General features: G+C 47.3%; 1 protein-coding gene across 1 annotated transcript in view; it reads right to left on the reverse strand.

Moving 5' to 3' along the window:
• Nucleotides 1-913, reverse strand: part of LOC149350269 (CD63 antigen-like) — a 28,885-nt gene extending 27,972 nt beyond the window's left edge. The window contains exon 1 of the mRNA XM_089579265.1: nucleotides 739-913. Coding sequence (XP_089435391.1) covers nucleotides 739-804 — 66 coding nt within the window. The 5' untranslated portion in view covers nucleotides 805-913. The remainder of the gene's footprint in view (nucleotides 1-738) is intronic.
• Nucleotides 914-22,166: the final 21,253 nt, after the last annotated feature.

The raw sequence follows: 22,166 nt of genomic DNA on the forward strand, positions 1-22,166 counted from the left end.
CTGCGACGGCCATAACGCGCACGCGCCAAGCGAAAGTCAAGATGAAAATCGAGCGCTCGACCCTCGACTTGTCCCAGCTTTGTGTCCAGTTTTGGCTTTCTCCGACGGTCCAAATGCAACGCCACTGGATGTGACAGACGTCGAACGCCATTTCAACCTATTGCAACATTTCCCACAGCATGTGGCGGAGGTAATACGCCCCTATAATGGCGTCCTTGACCGTTGCTTGTGACAAAGTGACACACGCGTAACTGGATATTATCATAGGACGGCACAGAGGTGAAGATTCGCGCAGAGCAGCGATTAGGTCAAAGCCACTAATTAGCTCTTGTGACATGCTATACCTACGACAGTCGCCGTCAGCGTTTACGCTTAATAATTCGCACGCTCAACGAGCTTAGAAACACGTACGAGTGCGCAATATCATGGACTTGCATGAATAAGTAATATTACTCTAAACGCGCAGTTCTACGGAAACCGGATAGACCAAACGGGGAGCTCGAGATGCGTACGGACTTTGAACTGACAAAACGTCCTTGAACGTGCAAGAAATATCACGCACGGAAACAGTTTTATCAAATGCACGAATGCTGTGCAACGCAGAAAGTTGGCGTTTTCGGTCACCTGTCAAGTGAAGTCACAAAACCTTAACAGGCCGCACTTGGGTCGCCAAGGCGCTCCCTACCACTGAAGCAACCCAAGAAAATGGCACACGAAACGCTAGATAATTGTACTTACGACAAATATGGCATTAAAAGCGAAGAGAAGGTACTTCACAAATCCCATCTTCGATGAATTCACCATGGTGAAGCCAAGTAGTTAAGCGAAGCCGCAGCGGAAACAAAAACAGAACGACAAAAGTTGCCACCCAACTTGATGCCTACTGCGGACGGAGCGTTAATGGCCTTTGCCTCCGCGCGCGAGTACCTTTGTGTTCCTCCGCGCGGCGCAGCTGCAGCGAGCGGAAAATAGGGCGCAATGATCGATAAACAGCGTACAATAAGTGCAGCGCCTATCTATGATTTTGTTTTTATTATATATACGTAATACTGGCTACAGTTATTTCAGGATGAAGTAATGAATATATACATTGTAGTGCTTGAACGAGAAAAACAAAACGCAACAACGCTACGAACTATTTTCTGTGACGCGAACAGACGCCGGGGACGCTCGCGTACCCGCCTCACGCGCTCTGACGTAGGCTGCGCGAAAAGTTTCAAGCCAGCGCTGATTCACTCCGTGCTTTTATCTCCTATCGCAGGTCCGCGTGGGTATGAAGTGTCGCGGAGGCGTCACCAGTTCCGCAAAGAGACGGATTTTGTACTCGTTGAAACCGTAGTGTTCGATGGATTGTTGATACAATTTCGTTATAACGCTAACTTGTTTTTATTCTTCTTTCCTGAAGTAAACCGGTCACGACATGAGAATTGTGTACGTTCGGTGCACGTCATTCTGACGAAAGACGCTAGTGCTGCGATCACATCGTACCTAAAATTATTGTCTTCTCGACACGGAATCAGGCAAATTGAGTGGAAATAACGAGTGCTGCCTGAATGTGACTGCTGGGATTATAATGTTCCGCTCGCTTTTGAACACTGAAAGCCAGTGCCCGAGAGGGATACGTGTCAATGCGGAATCACTGTGTCAGTACGTTTCGACAGGTCTGCCACTGTTGTTGTATTCGAGGGTATTGTGATGAGCAGTACGTGGCAGGTGTTTGATGTGTGTTGCCCACATGCGTCGATGATTAAGAGGTGGTTGTAAGCATGTGGCGTAAAGTTATTGCACCTGGCTAGACTGCGAGTCTCGCTTGGAAGCTTGTTTCATTGCTAACGTAACTGAAGAACCGACTCCCTTCTTTTTAATTTTTAATCGTTCAGTCTGTTGTACATGCGCGGACAAAAGTAAACGGAGCACGCAACTGCCTTCGAATATTTTTCACGCGTCGCCTAATTGAAATTTCCAGCAGTGGTACGCGCATGCTGGTAGCGGAGGTTGGTGGGCTTTTTTGGAGACAAACAACACTTGCTCCGTTTACTTATGGCCGCGCCTGTACGTTTGGTGACCAATTTTCTAGCGAACTTACTGAGCATCAAACATAGAAGAGGTTACCAAAAGCTGAGTGTTGTACTTATATTTGCTCGAAAGAAATTGCTTACGTCGAGACATAAACTTGAACCTAGTCGAGCTCGGGAGCAAAAATACAGAAGTCGCCGCCTTCGCGGTGGCTCAGCGCTTGTGGCGCTCGGCTGCTGATCCGATACAAGCGCGTTCGATCCCGGCCGCGGCTGTCGAATTTCGATGGAGGCGAAATTCTAGAGGCCCGTGTATACTGTGCGATGCCAGTGCACGTTAAAGAACACCATCATCAGCCTAAGCCCACTGCAGGGCAAAGGTCTCTCCGATGTCTCTCCAATTAACCCTGTCCTTTGCCAGTTGCGGCCACCGTATCCCCGCAAACTTCTTAATCTCATCCGCCCTAACTTTCTGCTGCCCCTGCTATGTTTGCCTTCTCCACTCCGTTACCCTTTAGCACCAGCGGTTATCTTGCCTTCGCATTACATGCCCTGCCCAAGCCCATTTCTTCCTCTTGATTTCAACTAGGATGCCATTAATCAGCGTTTGTTCCCTCACCCACTCCGCCCGCTTCCGATCTCTTAACGTTACACCTATCATTTTTCTTTCCATAGCTCGCTGCGTTGCCCTTAACTTAAGCTGAACCCTCTTTGTTAGCCTCCACGTTTCTGCCCCATAGGCGAGTACTGCTAAGATACAGCTGTTGTATACTTTTCTCTTGAGGGGTATTGGTAAACTGCCATTCATAGAGAACCTGCCATATACGCTCCACCCTATTCTTATTCTTCTAGTTATTTCCCTCTCATGATCCGGACCAGCGGTCACTACCTGCCCTTAGTAAACATATTCTCTTACTACTTCCAGCACCTCGCTACCAATTGCGAACTGCTGCTCCCTTGCTAGGCTGTTGAACATTACATTGGTTTTCTGCATGTTAATTTTTAGCCCCCCCCCCTCCCCCCCCCCTCCTGTTCTGCTCTGCCTGTCTAACTTATTGATCATGCTTTGAAGTTTATGTCCTGAATGGCTTCGCAAGGCAATGCCATCAGCGAATCGCAAATTACTCAGGTATTCTCCATTAACTTTTATCCCCAGCTCTTCCCATTTCAGGCCCCGGAATACCTCCTGTAAGCAGGCGGTGAATAGCATTGGCGAGATCGTGCCTCTCTGCCTGACACCTTTCCGTAATGGAATTTTATTGCTGACTTTATGGCTGTGCAATCGTTATAAATATCTTCCAATATTTTTACATAACACTCTTCCACACCCTGATTCCGCAATGCCTGCATGACAGCTGAGGTTTCCACTGAGTCAAATGTTTTCTCGTAATCAGTGAAGGCTGTATATAGGGGTTGGTTATATTCTGCGCATTTCTCTATCACCTGATTGATAGTGTGAATATGGTCTATTGTCGAGTATCCTTTACGAAAGCCTGCCTGATCATTTGTTTGATTGAAGTCTAAGGTTGTCCTGACTCTATTGGCGATTACCTTAGTAAATACCTTGTAGGCAACGGACAGTAAGCTGATCGGTCTGTAATTCATCAAGTCCTTGACGTCTCCTTTCTTATGAATTAAGATAATGTTAGCGTTCTTCTATGCTTTTGGTACTCTCGAGGTCACAAGGCATTGCGTATAGAGGGTGCCTAGTTTTTCTAGCACAATCTCTCCTCCGTCCTTCAACAAATCTGCTGTTACCTGATCCTCACCAGCTGCTTTTCCTCTTTTGCATTGCTCCTAAGGCTTTCTTTACTTCCTCCTTCGTTACTGGCGGGATGTCCCACTGCTGTGCTTGACTGCCTCTCTCAGTAACTCGATGATTACATTCGCTACTGTATAGATTTGTCTAGAACTCTTCGGCTACTTTAACTATCTTATCCATATTGCCAATGACATTGCCCTTTTTGTCTCTTAGCGCATACATCTGGTTTTTACCTATGCCCAGTTTTCCCTTCACTGCGTTTAGGCTATCTCCATTCTTTAGAGCATGCTCGATTTTCTCCATGTTAAACTTTCTTATGTCGGCTACCTTGCGCTCATTTATTAACTTCGATAGCTCTGCTAGTTCTAAGAACCCCACGTGGTCGAAATTTCCGGAGGCCTTCACTACGGCGTCCCTCATAGCCTGAGTCGCTTTGGGAGATTAAAACCTCCATGAACCATAAAAATACAACTTTGGTTCTGTTTTCTTCGCAAACTAACACAATGGCGTCAACGAGCAAAAGGGGTACAGCGGCACGACATCAGTATGATGTATGTAGTTCACCAACACTCAGCCAGCTCACGAGTTCATATAATTCCTTGTTCTGTTAATATACCAAGCTCTTTCATCTTTCCTTCACCGCGGCCAGTTTAACACAAGCGTAAAGTGCACTGCTCTGAGTCCGCAGTCAAGAAACACGCTTCGCTTATTTATTTTGCAAAATTTTTTTTCACGTTTCTTATTCTGTCTTGCATGACGGGTCCATGGTAGTGAGAGGTTGGTCATATAGTCCTTGACAATCACAAAGGGAACAAGGGAGGGAAAGCCTCAGGGTGCTTGACAACGTTTCGACAAGAGGACTTGTCTTCATCTGGGAAGACGACAACTACTCTTGTCGAAACGTCGGCAAGCACCCTGAGGTTTTCCCTACCTTGTTCACTATGCATAACGTGTGTATGACGTCTTCAAATTCTATACTATCTTCATGTAATCACTTCCCCGGGGTAACTAAGAATAGGCATCCGCGGTCACTTAATCAACCTCCATCGAAGAAAGCCTTCGCAGTTAAACCAATTTATTAATTTATCTGTGCTCTGTCACTTGCCCAACACAACCTTACTTAGTCGGAGGACTTGGCAGACACGGAACGCAGTGACCGGCTGTTCGGGAGCGCCTGGATTTATTGATGACACACAGCACGTTCTTTGGACGTCTCGGGCTTCAGAGACCACCTACAGCGCGCGTCACGACCTGCATGGTTTGTTAAGGGGATCTCGAAACATGGAACCACAGATCGGTACACAGTAACCTTAACTGCATATACGCGCGAGTGAGGCTGGGCCGACCACCATCCTACTGGTGGTGGGTTCTGACATCATCTCACTTCAACGTGCATGTTTTCCAAGTATGGCGTTCGGTTGCATGAAACCCAACAGCGCGCTGGCCATAGTGGCTGGCTGCCTCTGCAAATACGAGGCGCCCCCTTTGCTCGACATTGTTTGCAGGCAGTGTCGCCTCGTGTGCTCGTGCAGGCGCGCGGTCGCCTCGAGTGGCCCTTTTACTGGCCCGCTCCCTATCAACCTTCCGCCGCTGCGTGCTGTTCTCGCGCGAAAACCTTGTCGGAGGCGGCGGCGCTCGCTGCACACACTTCGCAGGATGGCCGTTCACAGACAGGACCAGAAGCACCGCGCGCCCTGGCAAGCTCTACTGCGTGCGGCAGGCGAGACGGAAATCCGCTCCGGATTTTATTTATTGTGAAGGCGCTCGCTCCGCGGTGGCGCGTTTCTTTTATCTTCCGCTCCTCTTCTCTCTTTGTTGCTCCTTTCTTTCTTTCTTTCCCTTTTCCACCGACGTACAAAGGAAAGCTCGAAAAGGACAGGATAAGGTGGTGCTGAAAAGAAAAGTGAGCAGCTTTCCGAGAGAGCCGCTGTAGAGAGCGCATTGAACCACATTTTTCCATGCGAGCATGGTCGTAGCACAGGGTGACCTTGTTTCACCTCTATTTTGTTCCTTTTGTCATCTTTCGGGAAAGCGTGTTTCACCTGCAGCATGCGACCGGACACAGACAGCGGCCCCGGACGACCTAGACACAACAGTCTTGGGCAGGCAAAAAAAAAGGAGTGGTGGCAGGAACTTCCACTGCTATTGGGCGTTTCCCCCCTCTTCTCGAAAAGCACAGCACGCTCTGTTCTCTTCCCGTTGCCCTGTAGATGAATAAAGTGCGCGCAGTCGCCGACGATGCGCGCCGATCTGTGTTCAGCTCTTGCTGCGCACGCAATCTACGTGATGGCGTTCCGCGAAACTTTTTATGCGACAGAGCCCACATCTTATGGGCTTGCCCCGCTGATCCCCCTAAACCAGAGCTGCAGTTCAGTACTTTTGAACAGTGGCAGGCAGCGCTGCTCAGCTCGGACCTGGCTGTCCAACGCCGGGCCCTCGAGCGAGCCACCTAACATCCACGATGTAACGGTATATGTTACATTGAAAACATTAGTTTAAAGATCACCTAACATCCACGATGTAACGTTATATGTTACACATATGTTATATGTCATATGTTATTATTATAGTGCTGACTTTTAAATGTCATTACAATGTTAAAGGTTAACAAATAATGTTACATGTTGTACCAGAAACGTTTCTTTAACGTTCAAAATAAATGTAGTCTTAATATAATTTCCTAAATATTATTATAATGTTTGAATAGTAACTATAAACGAACATTACAAGTATATTTCAAGCACTGGATCCCAGAACTTTTCCCGCTATTCTCAAAGCGAAGATGTTTTTCAACCAGCAGTACTTCGCAACTATACCTGAAGTTCTGCCCGCCATAGATTGCATGCGCAGCTTAAATTGTTAGAAAACTTTGCTTGTTACCTGTTCGCGAATACCGCTCATGGAACGCCCCTCAGTAATGGGTATATAAACTTGACTGCATGGTAGCCATTCGGAGGTGAGTGTACTATACGAGTTGCATGTTGTAATGATGGTGGAGCTCAAGTGTAGACCTCGTTGTTGGTTCTTGCAAAGCGTGGTAAGTAAGTTGTGTACCGTCACAACCAGCGGGCCTGCATGCTCGTGCAGGATTGCTTCATTATTTTCGAGAATGTTACATTTATATTGTTTAAATGCTTAATTAATGTTAGTAAAAGGTTATTCGAAAATTTATACGTAACATTACAGAAACGCTAGGCAAAACGACTTTAAGAACACTGAATTAACGTTTGATCAAAACAAAAATGCAACATTGTAATGATATCGGTGCTACCTTCAGGGGAGCCGCATCTGCGCTTGTGCGTGCGTGTATTTTGCAGACTTGCAGGCTCATGCGCCAATACTTGCGTGTATGTGCGTGGTCGTATTGCGAAAAGCAAACGGTGACGCCACTCTGCTTGTTTCTAATCTTCTGATCGGGCTTTGATGAGGGTGGTCTGTCTGTACCGCTTCCGAAACAACCCTTGCGTGCCTTTTATTTTTCGAGAGAAGCCAACAGCCACAGAAACCAAGGAGCATAGGGGATTTTTTAATTAATTTTTTTTTGTGGTGTTGATCAAGTAAGAATATTACTGAATATGTTGTCGCTTAAAGCTAATTGATTAGAAAAGCAGAAGAAAAAACAACCACATGCCGCCGGTGGGATCCGAACCCACGACCTCCGAACCCACGAGCCCCTCATTCCCCTTCCTTTATTTTTCGAGGCAGCTACTGCAGGTTTAAATTCCTCAAAAGCAATGTGTGTGTGTGTGTGTGTGTGTGTGTGTGTGTGTGTGTGTGTGTGTGTGTGTGTGTGTGTGTGTGTGTGTGTGTGTGTGTGTGTGTGTGTGTGTGTGTGTGTGTGTGTGTGTGTGTGCGGGCGGGCGGGCGTGCGCGCGCGCGCGCACACACACACACACACACACACACACACACACGCATCGTCTTTTCGTCAACAACCCCACACGGACGCATTAGTATGCTAATTGTCTGCAGTGGTGGTGTCGTCAGCGCGTATAACAAGCTTGCCCTGCGTTATTCTGTCAAATTATTCAAATTTGTGCACAAAGCAAAAAACGCATCTCCAGTCGCCACCTAAGAGTATCTCAATATAAAGTTAAAAGCGTACTTTGCGCGCCGGTGCGTACGTGGAAATGTTAGCATGCACGTTCTTCTCGAATGTGCTTATATTTGTTTACTCTCATGTGGTTTCATGAGCCCTGAAATAAAGCATTTAGATTCCTGGAACCTGATTGGCTCCGGCGCCTCTCGCTCTCGGCTGAACCTGCAACCAAGTTCACCACATCTATAAAGGCCTAAAAAATGCTTGGGGAATTAATTCCCTCTAATCAACCATCGGCTTGCATTCAGCTGCTCTCCGAACTGACCTGACAACAACGCTGCGGATTTTCCAGTAAGTTAAAAAAGGAACTTCAGAGGGTCGGCAGAAACAAACTACTCTCGTCATTCTGAACTTTCACTGTTCTTCCTTGAAAACGCAACGTCCTCGAAACACTGAACATTGTGTCTGCTATGATGAACTTGTATGCTACGTCAGCATCAAATGTCTTATTTTCCTATATGTCTGCCGGTATGCATAAAAACAAACAATGTTGCTTGCTATCTTACAGTGGATATCTTACAATATCCCTTCCCGTCCCAATACAGAATAGATCAGAAAGCCAGTCAGGACGTAGCCTATGCCCTCTCAAAAAAATTAAGTCTGGTACAAAGGTACTTTAGCCGGTTCTATTTAATAATTTTTCATGGGTGTTACTACAAGCTGTCGCGAGCTGATTAGTAGCAGAGAAACCATTAAAGTATAGGCTTTCGTGTCTCTGCAGGAGACCTATGCTCATAGTAGCAGAGAAACTATTAAAGTATAGGCTTTCGTGTCTCTGCAGGAGATCTATGCTCATAGTTACTGCTATTGTTTGGGCATTAATGTAATGTCAGAGGACATTAATGTATTTTCATGCATGCTTGACGTTTTAAAGCTGTAGTTAACGCGTTAAAGATGAACAGTAGTCTTGCTAAGGCCATGAAGCACTGCTCGGGTAACCCATAGCATTTTTGCTATTAATAAATAATCAAGTAGGATTGGGATCGTGCCTGATTACAAAGTTTAATTTAGACTGAGTGGGAGCGAGCAATTTTTGAATATATGAATAGTTACGTTGTAAACTTGAGAAAGGCGCCTAGAATGCACTCTTATAAAAAGGCGGCAAAACGTAGTGCCTGTAGCTGTTTGCTGTCTGAGAACTTGTAAGTAGCTTGTAACTAACTCTTAGTGCTACGATTAAAAATATTCTAAAACGTTAACGTCATCACTTTTATAGGGTGAAATAATGTTTTTTTAAGCGCATTCACAGCTTTATGCGCGCAGCTTATGTGACAGTTTATAATGAAATGAAATAACCACGCGAAAGAGAAAGCGCACCTAACTCTAAGTGACTTGACATGTACTTGAGGCTTATGACCTCGTAGAAAGTGTGCGTCTTGTGGGTGCATGCTGGGCGTACTGGTGCTGGCTTTGGTTGATGTGATGTCTTTTTTTTTTTTGTATAGTGCTATTGCGGCTTTGTATGCATCGCAGAGGCTTTGTACACGTCTGTGCACTTCTGTCCGAATAGGATTGTTCGCGGTTTGCTCACCTCGAAGGTGTAGCTGTTAGTAACCGCTTCAACCTTTATTAACCATTTTTAGTTAAGCAGAACACTTTTTCCTCCGAGCTCATTTGTGTCGGAAACTCACAATTTTAATCTGAATTACGAGTAAGAGGCGAGGTCAATAGCACATCTTTGCGATTGATTGTAATGATTCTCTTCTAAGCTCCTTTAGGCAAGGAGATAAAGCACGGGGAGTAGGTAGTTTCAAAGCGCGGAGTGTAGGAGGGTAGCTTGTGCTAAGCTTCTGGGACGCCTTCATGGAACTGGCAAGGATGCTTACACAAAAGTAGACAAAAAATCAGTAACTCACTGCGTCAACAAGAGTTGAAATATGTTTTTGAACAGAATATTTAAGTGCTTGTGAACACCCTGATCGTCAGAAATTTTGCACAAGTGGTGACCTTGACAGGTCGCTTTTGCCAGATTAGTGTGCCCTTTGTGAGCAGAGTTAACGCCTTGCTATCAAGAGGAGTTACCATAAATGCTGTCACAACGGTAAGCAAGCCTGTAGAGAAGGTGTGCTTGGGAGTGTGGCCGCCACTGTATGCGCGTTTGACGCGCCCTTCACATCCCACCAATGCACCACACTCGCACATGCTGCCGTGCCCTTATCCCTTTCGGCTCACGACCGTCCGCCGGCGTGATCGATGTGCCGCACGGCGCCTTTGCGCGCTATTTGGCTACTGACCCGAAGTTCCCGCTTTCAGCTGTAAACCAGGGCGGCCGCATTTCGCTGACGTCGACACGCTGCGAAGCACGTTTGCATCGATTCAACTCCTAAACAAAAGACCTCGCGGCAAATCGTAATTTAAAAAGCAATGACGACTTTGCATGTTCCGTATGGTTTAAATATTTCGGGGCTCGATCCAAGCCCCCCCCCCCCCCCCCCCTTTTCTTTTTTGTTTAGTGCGAGTACGCGCATCGTTTTCTCGGTGGCTCAGAAATATGGCATTCTGCTGTTGGCTACGAAGACAAGGGTCTGCTGCCGGGACGGCCGTACTTCGGTGGCGGGGAAATGCAAAGGCACTCGTATGTACGCTGAATGGCCCAAGGTGGCCAAATCTAAAGGGCCCCAGCTGCACTCCGCTACGAAGTCCTTCACAACCTACAGTTTTCCTTTCAATCGGCATAACGTCTCATTCAACTCGTATACTGGTCATCACTCAATACTATGGGAGAACAGACATCATGGTGCCTTAATCGAAAGTTCCTGCCGAAGCTACACCCTGGAAATGAAGAACGGAGCAGTGGGAAGGGTCGTCTTTGGCCGCCTGGGGTTCTTTATCAAGCACAAAAAGCTTGATGAAGGGGTGTTTTCGCCATTCCCCTCTATCGAAAGGCGGCCGCTGCGGTCGGCCGGGTAACGAACCCCGCGACTTAAGGCATGTGCTCAAGCCTCCGCACTGAGTCAGCGACCACACATGGCGAGTAGAGAAAATCAACACTGAATTCCAGAGTCAAAATCCAACAGAAACATAACAGCGTGCGGATGCGAAAGACCTTTGCCTGCCTGTCCATGTCCACGCTCCGATGTCAGTTTTGTTTTCCCTGTTAGTATTTTCTCCGCTTATATGTGCACCATTTTCGCTCTTCAAAATGGCGTAAGGCTGTGCACAGCTGAAGACAAAGTATGGCAGCCTTATTACGCAGTTAATTCAGTTATCTAAGCATCGAGGTTGCCACCTTTTCTTTTCTTTTTTTTTTTTTTTACCTTGCCCAGACAAAATGCTTTTCTACGGTTTGCGGTACTGATTACCGCAAAGCTCGTACACTCTAAACACGAAATGAGTGAAAAGGGGGCAAGCCGTCCTCCAGAGCAGAGAGCCCTTTACGAAGCAGAGTACGCTGCCCAATCCCTGGGGTAGATTTCCATCACTAAACATACGGAATACTTACGGTAGGCAACGGAAACAAATCCCCTCTTCAGCAGTTCTAGCAGTTACGAAGATTTTCCCCGAGGTCTCAATCTCCTCTATTTGGTACCATCAAGACCTCCGGTGCTGCGTTTTAAAGCCTCCTCCCATTTGCTAAGTGCATCATGTTACTATGCATTCCAGTGGGAATATACCTTCGTTGCCAAGAATAGGCACTCCGTGTATTAAGTGATGGAAGTCTACTCTGTTAATTGGGCAGCATACCCTGTACCGCAAAAGGGAGCGCGCTAAAGGACAGATTACTCCCCTTCTTGCTCCCGTATAGGCTTATTCGTGTTCAGGGTGTACCAGAGCGCGTCACATTCTCACATTTCTGTGAAGTTCATGCATGTGCACAATGTTCTATACTGGCTGCCTGCAAAGGTTGCTTTTTAAGAGACACGGTATGTGCTTTTGTTTTCATATCAAGCACTTTTTTTTTTTTACCACGCGTCAAATTAACGAACGGTTGAAAGGGGAGCGCGGGAGTTCCTGTGCCAGGCTTGTGTATCCTCAGGCGCATTCCGCTGAGTTGCGTCTGGCGCAGGCCGCATGGGTTATTGCGCAAAGCTAAACGCGAGCAGCCATTCTTTAAACCACGCACTCAGCAGTTTCGTCAGCTCGACGCTCGGTTATAGACTGGCTGCTGAAACGGCACTGGGATTCTTTATGTACAGAGCAACTTCGCTTCAACTACCAAGAGTTAGGTGTGAAGCGAGAAACCAGCAGGAAGCAGTCTAAAAAAGAAAGAGAAGACATGGAAAAAGAAGGGGGAATGAATGGTGGCTCTTGGAAACAGCATGCAGCGCACAGAGGCGGATGAAAGACGACTCAACCAGAAGCGCTTGTGGTTGCGTCCCTCTTTTATCCACGTGCGCGTACGTGCGCCTTTTTCAAGTGTGCCGCGCCAGCTATATCCTGCCAGTATGTGTAAAACGGTGTAGTCTAAACCGAGCAAAAATATCACCAGCGCCCGTAATTTTGTTCTAAAATAAATTAGGCAATGCAATGCCTTCGTCAAAAGAAAATGTTTTCATTGTAGTCTTTAGTGATGCTGTTGAGCTACTGTTTGGAACCAAGCGATGCAAAACCGTCGATACAAAATACGACGTACAGATTTTATTTTATTTATTTTAATTTTTTTATTGCCCTCAAGGTAGAAACATCACAGAGAGGGAGTGGGTTTAATACAAAAATATAAATATGCACTGCAAGAACCTAATCATACAAGTCACATGTAAGTAACAGGTTAGGTCAGCATTATACAGTGCAATACTTGTCATTGAGCACGTATGAATTCATATAACATAATATAACAAGATACGCAGGCACTAAATCTGCGGTACGATTTCGGAATACAGTGTGGTGAAATTAAATATATTTATGGAGAGACATAAAAGTCAGGCAGCTTTAACGCAGCATTAAGGAATGTTTGCGTGATCTGTATTGCGTATGGCAGAATGAAATAATAAAGATTTATTGAGTGTTGCAATAGGAAAGGGAAGGTGATTTCAGTATTTCGATATGCGGTGTATGAACGAATCGCAGAATGTTGGACTATTGCATGGAATGATGCCAACTTTATGAATGTGGTCTATGCGCGATGATGCATATGAAGGCGGAATGATCAATTCATCGTGTAAATCATCATGGTAAAATATCTCATGAAAGAGGCACAACCAAGCGAGCTTTGGACGTGATGCGAGAGGTTAGATTTTAGATTTCATCGTAGATACTCTAGTAGAGCAATGATGATGACACGAGCGGCATTGTTTTGAATAATTTCTAGCTGGTTGATCAATAGTGCCTGGGTCCCAAACTGACGATGCGTATTCAAGTTAGGAACGAGCTATTGTTTTGTAAAAGAGAAGCTTGGTGTCAGCAGGGGCTGAGAGGAAGTTTCGTTTTGCGTACCCTAGCATGCGGTTAGCTTTGTTGATATGACATTTTTCGAAGCGCTAAAACAACAAGGACGCAGAGGGAACAGGCAGGGACGAGCGCTACTTCCAACTGTTTATTTCGTAAAACCGCAAGTGCTTTAAACAGTTCTCGAACGCTTTTATAATTCGACGTGAGTTTTCCAGCTAAGGTTAGAATTGAGAGGAATTCCTAGGTACTTGTATGACGCAAAAGATTCGAGAGCGATGTTGTTAAGGCGATACTATGTAGGTAAATCGCTAGAAGACCTTGATACATGCAGAAATTTACACTTATTAACGTTTCGGGTCATTTGCCATGATTTGCACCAAGAGAAAATATTGTTATATCAGTTTGAATTGACAGAAGCCAACAGCCACAGGAACCAAGGGGCACAGGGGATTTTTTAACTTATTTATTTATTTTGTGCTATTGATAAATTTAGAATATTACTGAATATGTTATCGCTTAAAGCTAATTGATTAGAAAAGCAGAAGAAAAAACAACCACATGCCGCCGGTGGGATCCGAACCCACGACCTCCGAATTACGCGTCCGGTGCTCTACCTCTGAGCTACGGCGACGGCTGTCAAATCTTCTGCTTTCGGGAGTATTTACGTTTACAAGTAACCTAACCTTGAGAGTGTTCATCAGCGCCACCCACGTTCATAAGCGGCGGACGTAAAACGTCCTGAGTTACCGCAGGTGTGGCGTAGAACGTCATCGAACGGAGAGGATGGAAGCTGCGTGAGAACCCTCTTATGCTACCTATGGTTGTTTTTTCTTCTGCTTTTCTAATAAATTAGCTTTAGCGATAACATATTCAGTAATATTCTAAATTTATCAATAGCACAAAATAAATAAATTAATTAAAAAATCCCCTGTGCCCCTTGGTTTCTGTGGCTGTTGGCTTCTGTCATATTTATAACGAGCCCCTCATTCCCCTTCCCTTGTTTGCTTAATTGCTTAGCGAGGGCCTCGGTTCTGGCAGCCTTGACGCCATAGGTAGCATAAGAGGGTTCTCACGCAGCTTCCACCCTCTCCGTTCGATGACGTTCTACGTCACACCTGCGGTAACTCAGGACGTTCTACGTCCGCCGCTTATGAACGTGGGTGGCGCTGATGAACACTCTCAAGGTTAGGTTACTTGTAAACATAAATACTCCCGAAAGCAGAAGATTTGACAGCCGTCGCCGTAGCTCAGAGGTAGAGCACCGGACGCGTAATTCGGAGGTCGTGGGCTCGGATCCCACCGGCGGCATGTGGTTGTTTTTTCTTCTGCTTTTCTAATCAGTTTGAATTGAGTGTATGTTGCCATCGGTAACTATTTCACGGATAAGGATGCAATAATCTGCAAATGAGTGAATTGATGAAGTAATAGAATACAAGTCATTAATGAATAATAAGAAAAGTAATGGCCCAAGGACGGCACCTTGCGGAAAACCGGAAAGAACGGGGTGTAAACGTGAGTTAGTACCCTACGCTACTACGAACTGGAGACATGCTGTTAGAAAACACTCAAGCCATTTTTTAGTACGTTAGTATCAAACCCTATCATGCGCAGTTTGATTAGCAAAGGGTGGTGACAGACATAATCAAAAGCCTTGGCGAAGTCTAAAAAGATGCAATCTGCAGCGGAACGATGATTTGGAATAGCAAGCAACCTATGAGTAAAAAGAAAAAGTTGTGTTTCGCATGAATATGACTTACTAAAACCATGTTGCGCACTATGAAAAACGAGTTTGAGTCTACGAAATTTACTGTATGCGAAAAAAGGGCACGTTCGAGAACCTCGCAGGCGATGCTGGTGATTGAAATAGGGCGATAGTTATGAGGTGAGTGCTTGGTTCCAGATTTTTGTACTAGAATCACCTTTCCTCTCTTCCAGTCTGCCGGCACCGTGCATTTTCGAGGGATTGTTGAAAAACTTTTGACAGAGTAATAAAAGAATATACTTTAGTGCTTCTTAAAAAAACTTTCAGTTGATGCAGTCGATGCGCCAGCTGAAAATGGTTTCGAACAATCAATAATTTCCGCGATTCCATCCGAGTTGACCATAACAGGATACATTTGTAGATAATTATGGGCTTTTTCGCCCATAATTATCCACAAATGTATCCTGTTATGGTCCGGTAACTCGTTTGAGATGGTTGTGGTGAAAATAATGGAGAAAATATCATTTAATACTGATGCGCATTCTTTGTCAGCAATAGGTTTATCATTACACCTTGTTAGAAAAAATGTAGACAGTCTGCCGGATTAATAATTTTCAAAACTTTTCTAGGATTTTCTAGCCACATACCAGGTAAAGCCTTTGTAATGCACATTTTTTAGCACCTTTAATGGCTGAAATATAAGCATTATTTGCAGAGCGATATGCATGTCCAAAATTCTTGGACAAAAATTTTGAATATTGGAATTTTGTAAGGTACTGTTACTGCAATACTGAAGGTAATGGTCCATTCCTCCGAGGCATAGCGATTTTTTTCTTTTAGAGTTTACCCATCGATCGCATTGAGCAGTTAAGACTGCCATAGAAAACCAAAGGGGAATATTTTTGACAACAGAATAAACGTGTATATAAAAAAATGCAAGCCTGGTCATGAGCACCGGAGATCTCCGAATATATTGGCTTTTATAGTGAAAGCTTACAGTATGTGAAAAAATTGCGTTCATAAACTCTTTCCTGTTCAAGAATGCTTTTGTCCAGAACTGACGGGTATGTGGCTACGTGAGGTTTTAACAAGCAGGTGTAAGCGTTTCTTTCGGTTGGGTAAGCGCCTGATACACGAGATATACCATCGTGTCTTTGGATTATACGCTACATTTCGGATAGGAATAAAACGGTTAGTAAGCTCGATAACCTTATTCTTGAATAATGTCCAGTTAGTTTCAACGGAGTGTAGCTCGAGGCTTTCTAAGAGCTTTGGTTAACGATGAGAGCGCTACGTTGCCAGCACCCGTGATGTCATTTTGCTTTCTAACTCCAGTACCTAATATATTGACATTTAAGGACTGGTGGGCATACTTCACCGCAAAGATGAGCACATAGGAGGCAACAGCACAACTTCCTATGCGCTTGGCGTAGTTCGCGGTAAAATATGTGCCCAACAGTAACCAGCGACCAGAGCAGCAGCCGGTTCGTTTTATTGGAGAACTATTTTTTTTTATATATACAAAGAGAGTACGAAAACCTAACACTATTTTAATTACTTTAGAAGGTTCCCACTATTTGTACGATATGACAAAGGGTTGTTAGGAATTGGTGGAGTGCAGCTGCAGGGTGTTGTGTTTCTGCACCCCCCCCCCCCCCTAACTCTCTTTGTGTGTTCCCGTCACACCTGTGTCCACTTAGGCCATGCCCAGAGGCAGTGGTCTTCATGAAGCACGTGCTCCCATGCAACCTCATGACAGGTGGAAAACGAACAAGAGGGAGGTATTCAGCTCCTGGATTCCTGGTACCACCACTTCGGACCACGTGGGCCCGATCATGCAGCTACCGTGAACATTCATCGAGGCCGACAACCCCGCGACGGCGGTGGGAAGTGGGATGCTTGGAATGCCCCTCCGAGCCTCAGCGGATTAGTGTAGCAAGAATGCCAGGTGCCATTGTCGGCAATGACCCCAGCGAAATTCCTATGCCGGAGGTATTGTTCGAGCGACCACAGAGGAGGCGACGGGCTGGCGCCGGTCACGCTGGCGGATAATTGAAGAATTCTGTGGCCCTGACTCGCGTTCTGGGCATTCGGCGGGGAAGCAAGTTTATTCACCTGCTGGAGGACTTCGGGAGATTCCTATCCCGCAGCGCTGGATGGGTCAGCATCTCCTCCTCTCATCAACCAGCTGCGATAGAGTGAAAAAACCCGCACCTGCCCAGCCGTGGGCGGTAACAAGAACGTCCCCTTCGGTCCATCCGATTGGACAGTGCTCGTCGACCATTATTCCCCAGCCAGGGATCTGGGGAAACCGAACGATATTTAACTCGGCCGTGAGTGTGGCCGAGAGAAGCCTGCTAGCTCCAGTCGACTACGGTTGACGAAGACGTTCCCCTTCCACTGAGAGCCATTCTCAGTCCCGCTCTATGTAAATAATGTAAATATGTGAATACAGTTTTTCCTTCACTTCCCCTACTCCCCGTCTCCGGCCCACGTTTCCTTCCTCCTTCGGCACTGCGGCGGTGCTCCTGGACCCGATGCCTGGTGGGACACGCTTCTAGCATCGACAAATATATCAACTGGTTGGCAGCGGCGGGATCTTCCACGCTTGGTCCTGGCTTCAGCAGTGGTGAGCGCTTGACTTTCTTTAAGAATCTGCCAGGCTTGATAACTCTGGAAATTTATCACTTCCTGTAGATTGTTTTTCTGCACGTGCTCGCTTATGCATTTCACGTAGCAGCTTGTATTGAAAGTCCTCGTTCGGAAGTTGCCATGGGTTTGAGCAAGCTAAAGAAGCCAGAGTTGATGTTGCTGTGTGAAAAGCTGGGTATTGAGGCCAGGAAGAGTCACAGAAAGCCGCAGCTGATTGAGGCTATTAAGGAATGTGGTGCTAAGGAGAAAGACAAAATTTTGGAGACCTGGGAAGTCATTCAGGAGGGAATCAGGAACGCTAAGGAGGAGGCCGACAGGGTTGAAAAAGAGCGCAAGGAGGAGTCCGACAGGGTTGAAAAAGAACGCCTTTACCGCAAGGAAGCCGCTAAGAAGGAGGCCGACAGGGTTAAAAAGGAACGCAAGGAGGAGTCCGACAGGGTTGAAAAAGAACGCCTTTACCGCAAGGAAGCCGCTAAGAAGGAGGCTGACAGGATTGAAAAAGAGCGCAAGGAGAAGGCCGACAGGGTTGAAATGGAATGGCAGGAGCAATGCCGTAAGAGACGCGCTGAGCTCGAGGAACTACGTAAACGAGAGCAGCAGGAGCTCATACGTACGACTCAATTTCTCAGACGGAGAAGGGCCCGAGATCGGTTGCGGACTTTTCAGAGAGGCGAGAGCTTCAGAACGTTCCTCGCGAATTTTGAACAAGTATGTGCGGAGGAGGAACTAGATCAGGGCGAATGGTCAATGATGTTGCTGGCCATCCTTCCTTGCGATGTCAGCGCCGTATTAGCGCGACTGTCCGATGAGGATGCCAGAAACTACGACAAAGCCAAAAGTGCCCTCTTCCGATACTTCGGAATTCGCGTACAGACCGAGTCTAAAAGCGGAAGTGATAGCAGCGGGCCGCGCTCCCGTCAGTGCGTCAGTGACCAGCCAAAGAGCCTCGCTTGGTCAGCTACGCACATTGTAGTTGCTCAGAAGAACAGTGGCAGTCGGGAAGCTGATGTGATAATCTGCGGCACGGAGCGTCGTTGTCAGTCACCTGACAGCGACTGTGGAGCTCCAAGCCAGAGCGCGGCGTTAGCTGAAAAGCGCGATGCCGCAGAGATTGCCCTTGCAACCCAGATAGGCGTAGGCGCAGCGCAAAAAGGTAGTCCTCCAGAAAGCAGTCGCGCGCTGAAAGCGGCAACTGTAAGTTCTATTGTAAGCGAGGAATGCGCCTCAGCGCTGCCTCGAAACAATGATCAGTTCAACGATCAGGGAACGACAGCCGCTCGCGACCAAACACCCGAAATTGAGTTATGCGTCAATGAAAACTGCGTGTCTTTGCCAATTGTCCGCGTCGCGATCGAGAGCCCGCTCGAGGTGCGTCTGACCGAAGCAGCCGTCTCCCAAAACCTGCCTAAGCAGCATCCCTCGATTTTCCCTAATCGCTTGGATATGCTGCCCCAAGAAAAAGGCCTTTGTTTTGGAGATAACGCTGCGAAGGTCCTTACCATTTCGAAGGCTCGTGAGGTCGCGGCGCCAGCAGAGCACGTGGTTGAAGAGGGCAAACCTGAACCTGTAAGCCCGAAGCCTATAAATTCACACAGTGGTGAGCCAGAGCCGGCTCTAGTAAAGACTGGCGATGAAACGGACGCCGGCGACTTAAACTGTGACGGCTCCGCGTTACCTAACGGCGAGCCAGCCCAGGACTTACTCACTTCTAGCACAGGGGTTAAGAGCACCGAAAGTAGTGCAAGCTATAGTGAGTCTTCCGAATCAGGCGCAAGTGATGACCTGGAGCTAGGTGAGGAATTGAATTCCAATCTTGTGTTACCCCACTCGGATGGCTTCCTCGAACTCCTTCGTGTGGACAGAGAAACGTTCACCGCTGAGCAAGAGAAAGACCAATCTCTACGCAACTTGAGTCCCCAAAGTGACATAGGTGTGTCACGGAAGAACATACCTTTCCAGCTCCGTTCTGGCCTGCTGTACCGCCAGTATAAGGATAGGAAAGGTATCGAACACGACCAACTTACAGCCCGCGTCGCGATCGAGAGCCCCCTCGAGCTGCGTCTGACCAAGGCAGCCGTCTCCCAAAACCTGCCTTTGCAGTATCCCTCGATTTTCTCAAATCGCTTGGATATGCTGCCCAAAGAAAAAGGCCTTTGTTTTGGAGATGATGCTGCGCAGGTCCTTACCATTTCGAAGGCTCCAGGATTCGCAGCGCCAGCAGAGCACGCGGGTGAAGAGGGCAAACGTGGCCCTGAAGGCCTTATAAACTCTCACGGTAGTGAGCCAGAGCAGGCTGGATCACAAACGGACAAAGAGGCGAACGCCGACGACTTAACCTGTGACGGTTCCGCAATGGCTAGTGACGCGCCCCGCAAACCAACAGCGAGGGTTTCCACAGAGCGGCAGCGTATAGAGGTGGCCAAACGGGGAATGTTAATGAAGGGGAAAGTGCGCCTCATGTTGACTGCTGCACAGAAAACCGGACAACCGGTTACCCGCCCCAATTTGGCACCTCAGCGCTCAAGAGTTCGCACGCGCCGCTTGAAGGGAACACAAGCTAAGGGGACGCAACGCGCGAACCCAATCCGAGAAAGGCAGATTCGCTGGCACGGCATTCGCACTCGTTCGCTCCCTTCTCGCATTCTGCTTTCTGAGAGTCAGCTAAACTTCAGAACCGCGAGACTTGGACGAAGAACAGTGCAGGGTCCCAAGCGGAAGTTTCTAGCCTTGTGTTATTTTGCACCTGCTAGAGTAGCTATCGGACCGCGGCCGCGCAGAGGGCGGCTGAAGAATAGGAACCAGTAAATTCCTCTAATCGTAACGCTGTTTCTGGACGGTTTCGAGGAATAATCCTGTTCAGTTTATTGCTTGTTTCTTTTTGTTCATTTAACTCTCTTGTACAGAAATGCAAGCTGAAATTCCTAGCATTATGCAATGTCTCATCTGCTAAAGCGGCTGTCGGACCGCGGCCGCGCAAGGGGCAGATATGACGCATAATCTCATATTGAGTTTAATGCTTGTTTTTTGTCTTTTGTTCATATCACTCTCCTATGCGAAATGAGAGCGAAAATTTGGAGATTGGCATTGCCGGACTCAGTTTACATGCGTTGCAGTAAAGTGCGAGGTAATGGAAACGCTGATGGCCTCAGCCGAAGCTTTCCCGTGTAATGCCCTTTCCTGACTCCCCAGACGTTATTCCGCTATGCAAATTTGTATTTTGTTTTTGCTTTAGCGGGAATCATTTTTGTCTGTTTTGTATGTGTGTTCAGCAGCTCCACCTTCCCTTTGTGCTCTCACGGGCGGTGGCTTTCTGTGACATACACCGTGCTACGGCACCCCCCAAAATTTTAGGAAATTTTCCTCCCTTTTGGCTAAACAAGCTCTGTGTATTCTGGTTTGGTCAAACATGTCAACTTTCGGAGGAGGACGTAAATTTCACGCTACAGCTCATTTTCTCTAAACAGACTTTGTCGACCGAAAACAGCTTGGCAGTTCTTAAAGTCGGTTTGGCGCTTTCTGCTTGTTGGGCTGTGTACCTTGCTGGTTGAGCTCGTTACAGTTGTCAACGAAGCAAGAAGTACCTTTGGGCCCAGCTGTGACCAAAAGCCGAACGGACACAACTCTAGGTCTCTGCGCGCAGCAGCGTTGGCTGCAACCACTACGAGACCTCTTCGGGCGGCGGACGTGCTGTTGTGTTTCTGCACCCCCCCCCCCCCCCCCTAACTCTCTTTGTGTGTTCCCGTCACACCTGTGTCCACTTAGGCCATGCCCAGAGGCAGTGGTCTTCATGAAGCACGTGCTCCCATGCAACCTCATGACAGGTGGAAAACGAACAAGAGGGAGGTATTCAGCTCCTGGATTCCTGGTACCACCACTTCGGACCACGTGGGCCCGATCATGCAGCTACCGTGAACATTCATCGAGGCCGACAACCCCGCGACGGCGGTGGGAAGTGGGATGCTTGGAATGCCCCTCCGAGCCTCAGCGGATTAGTGTAGCAAGAATGCCAGGTGCCATTGTCGGCAATGACCCCAGCGAAATTCCTATGCCGGAGGTATTGTTCGAGCGACCACAGAGGAGGCGACGGGCCGGCGCCGGTCACGCTGGCGGATAATTGAAGAATTCTGTGGCCCTGACTCGCGTTCTGGGCATTCGGCGGGGAAGCAAGTTTATTCACCTGCTGGAGGACTTCGGGAGATTCCTATCCCGCAGCGCTGGATGGGTCAGCATCTCCTCCTCTCATCAACCAGCTGCGATAGAGTGAAAAAACCCGCACCTGCCCAGCCGTGGGCGGTAACAAGAACGTCCCCTTCGGTCCATCCGATTGGACAGTGCTCGTCGACCATTATTCCCCAGCCAGGGATCTGGGGAAACCGAACGATATTTAACTCGGCCGTGAGTGTGGCCGAGAGAAGCCTGCTAGCTCCAGTCGACTACGGTTGACGAAGACGTTCCCCTTCCACTGAGAGCCATTCTCAGTCCCGCTCTATGTAAATAATGTAAATATGTGAATACAGTTTTTCCTTCACTTCCCCTACTCCCCGTCTCCGGCCCACGTTTCCTTCCTCCTTCGGCACTGCGGCGGTGCTCCTGGACCCGATGCCTGGT

The sequence above is a fragment of the Amblyomma mixtum genome, chromosome 3, assembly GCF_055824585.1.
Source record: "Amblyomma mixtum isolate Tamu chromosome 3, ASM5582458v1, whole genome shotgun sequence".
Classification (NCBI taxonomy): Eukaryota; Metazoa; Arthropoda; class Arachnida; order Ixodida; family Ixodidae; genus Amblyomma; species Amblyomma mixtum.